The sequence below is a fragment of the Populus euphratica genome, unplaced genomic scaffold (genome assembly GCF_000495115.2).
Source record: "Populus euphratica unplaced genomic scaffold, PopEup_1.0 scaffold3113.1, whole genome shotgun sequence".
Classification (NCBI taxonomy): Eukaryota; Viridiplantae; Streptophyta; class Magnoliopsida; order Malpighiales; family Salicaceae; genus Populus; species Populus euphratica.
In genome coordinates, this window is record NW_011502929.1 from 2,682 (window position 1) to 5,929 (window position 3,248).

Below are 3,248 nucleotides of genomic sequence, written 5' to 3' on the forward strand. Positions count from 1 at the left end.
TCACTTCCTTTTGCATGTTGGTTGATGGGTTCTACAATGGTCATGGGAGTTTTCTTTTTCGTTGTTGATTTGCTAGGTCTTTTCAGGTTTTTGGTTGCTTGTGCAAGTGGTTAGTGGATTCAAGTTTGTGCTGCTGCTATTCTTATTTTGTGTAGATGAGTATGGGTTCTTTTTGTGATGGTAGCTAGAGTCTATTTTGCTTGGTTATTCTAGGCACCTATAGTCTTTGGGTTTCCAAGATAACCGATGTTTTGTTTTCATTGGATTGTGTTTATTCTCTTATGCTTTCAGGGAGCCTGTTCTTGTTAACTTCGCTTTGTACATGTGTATATCTGCCCTGCTGGTTCTCCAGCTAGTCTAATTTTGATTTATAAAATTTCTTGCAATTCATAAAAAAAAAGAGAGCTTTCAATCACGCCGGTTTAGAGAGAGACACTCTCCTCCTCCATGAAGTTGATTCCCTTGTGTTTGCTGGTGGTTTTCTTGTGCTTGATCTTCTCTTGGCTTCTTTTGTCTTTCCTGTTCTAATTTTCATCTCTTCCCCGGTTCCCTCTTTTATGTTTTTCATCTCTTCCCTATTTCCCCCTCTTTTCTCTTTTCCCTCCAGTTCTTTTCAAATGGCCAGAAATAAAAGAAAGGCTACTGCTACAGTAGCACATAGACATGACACCTACATGCTCTTGTTACAGTTCTCGATGATCATGATCATGATGGTTCAGTGGTCTTAGCCCTCAAAGCTGCTCCTGCTACCAAACCTAGTGCCGTTCTTCGTGAATCCCACTCAGATCTTCCCCCATGCCTCTATCTCAAACCAATGATGCGAGCCCTAATGATCTCCAACCTATACCTAAGATGGCAATTGCTTCTGGATCTAAGTCTTTAGATGAGGTCCTGGTTGAAGATTGCTTAGATGATGAGGAGATTCTAGAAGAGGAACAACTAGATTTCAATTTCTCGGATGAAGATTGTGATGGCTCCCCAAAATCTCCTACCCTGCTCCCAGCTAATAAAGTGTCTCCTTCTTATCCTTTTGGAGGTCGAGTACCTGATACAACCACTATAACAGGTAACCCTATATCTTCTTCTCTAGGTAGTAGTAAATGGCGTGACCTTTTCTCTTCTAATAGATCTACTACATCCTGTACAAAGCTTTAAAATTTCTCTCTTAACCATCTCACTAAAACTTGTGCCATCTCGCTTGAGGACTTTCAACCTAGCTGCATCTGCATCTATAAAGTACTTCCATTGCCTGAGCCGAAATCTATGCATACAAGCAACTCTAGAGGAAAGCAATTTGGTTTCAAGTTCTAAAATACGCTAGACTTTATTTACATTAAACATGATATTTATTGTAATTACATTCACTAGAAGAATTTTAAATTGTATAAGTGCAAATAGGAGGAAAATCACATACCTGCTTCGCTTGTCTCATGACCTCCCCTAACAGAAGACATTTGAACTGTTACTGTCCAACCATTACTGTCTAGACATTGAACTGTTATTGTCCAACTGTTACTGTCTAGACGTGTGAATTGTTACTTCTAAACACTCATCAGATTTTTAACTATATCTAAAGTTCTAAAACTCCATTTTAAGTGAGATTAATCTTGTTACAAAGCTAAGACACTAGGCTACAAGTTCTCTAAGGAAGGAGAACCCAGTTATGCCTCCAAGATAGTCAAAATTGCTCATCAACTAATCAATCCTACTGCCCTACATAATCAATCATGACTTAGTCTTGGTTGGTAACCCATAACTTTCTACATCTCCAAATTAAGTAAGACCAAGTTCCTTGGTTAGCTAACATTCAAATCTATAATTTCTATGAAGGAACCCGATCTTAATTCCCTCATCCTCCTACCTGAAATCTCATCGAAAGTTAGGAGACGAGTCTGTTCAGAGTCGTCACCCCCTTCCTTCACACGATACTTTCATAAACTACATACCACACATGAATTAACTTAATTTTAACAACACATATTTTTTTCCCAATTCATGTCTAAGAACCCTAACTTATAATTCAATATCAAGGCATCAATTCATAATCAAATTTAAAATGAATTTTTAAGATCATGTTTAGAACACCTTACCCGGTACGAATTAAGAATTTGATATTCAACTAGTAGAAGATTTTCAACTCCCTCCTTTCTTTTCTTCTTGTTTAATTTTCTTGTTAATCCCTTGCACACAAGTGTTTATCCCATCTATATACCTTTAATCTTGGGTGGGTTCTTGAAATTTTAGTGTTTCTCTTTTGATTTTGCAAGAATGGGTACAAAACTCTCTATTTTCTTTCCTTATGGTTCCTGTAGATTTCTTTTTTTGGTGAGGAGAGGGTATTTATACTCTATAATTTCCCTTATTTGCATTTAGGCCCTCTTTTTCCTTTAAGTATATTATTCTCTTCAATTAAATCCAACCTTTAATAGTATCGGGTTTATTATAATGTCTTGAATTATTTTGCCCGGAAATTTATATTCAAAATTTTCTTAATTCTTGTTTTTATTTAACCATATGCATGAATTTCTTCACTTTTATTTATTTATTTATTTTTCCTGGGGTTTACAGATAAATTGTTACGAAATGATTGTATTAATAATTCAGAGGATCTATTGTGGTGTTAGATGAATGTTAAACTATTGCAGCATGTTTGAATGAGTATTACAAAAGATCTATTATTATAATGTAATGAATGTTAAACTGTTATAATTTTTTTTAATGAGCATTACGAAGAATATATAATTATTTTATAGTGATTACATAAAACATCTATGAAATGTTTGACTAAATTGGTTATTAGCTTCGGCTAATGGCATCCGAGACGGATGGCTGGGTTGTGATTGATGATTAAATTCGGCTAATGACATCTACAATGAACGAAAGGGTTGTGATTGATGACTAGCTATGGCTAATGGCACCGAGACATATGATCAGGTTGTGATTAATGATTAGCTTCAGCTAATAGCATCCTAGAAGGATGACCGGGTTGTGTTTGATTATTAGCTTCTTCTAATGGCATCTAAGATGGATGTCGAGTTGTGTTTGATGATTAGCTTTGATTAATGACATCTAAGATGAATGACCAGGTTGTGATTGATGATTAGCTTCGGCTAATGGCATCCTGGGTTGATGACTAGGTTAAGTTTGAGAGTTAGTTTCAATAACGACATCTAAGATGGATGACCGTGTAAACGCCCAAAAGAATATATATATATATAAATATATATATATATATATATATATAGAGA

The 3,248-nt window shown here is 35.5% G+C and overlaps 1 protein-coding gene across 2 annotated transcripts in view; it reads left to right on the forward strand.

The window, feature by feature from the left end:
* Positions 1–316: 316 nt before the first annotated feature.
* LOC105119564 (uncharacterized) overlaps positions 317–3,248 on the forward strand; it is a 5,818-nt gene continuing 2,886 nt past the window's right edge. For both annotated transcript variants that reach the window (XM_011017712.1, XM_011017713.1), the window contains exon 1: positions 317–1,066. In XM_011017712.1, coding sequence (XP_011016014.1) covers positions 796–1,066 — 271 coding nt within the window. In that variant the 5' untranslated portion in view covers positions 317–795. The remainder of the gene's footprint in view (positions 1,067–3,248) is intronic.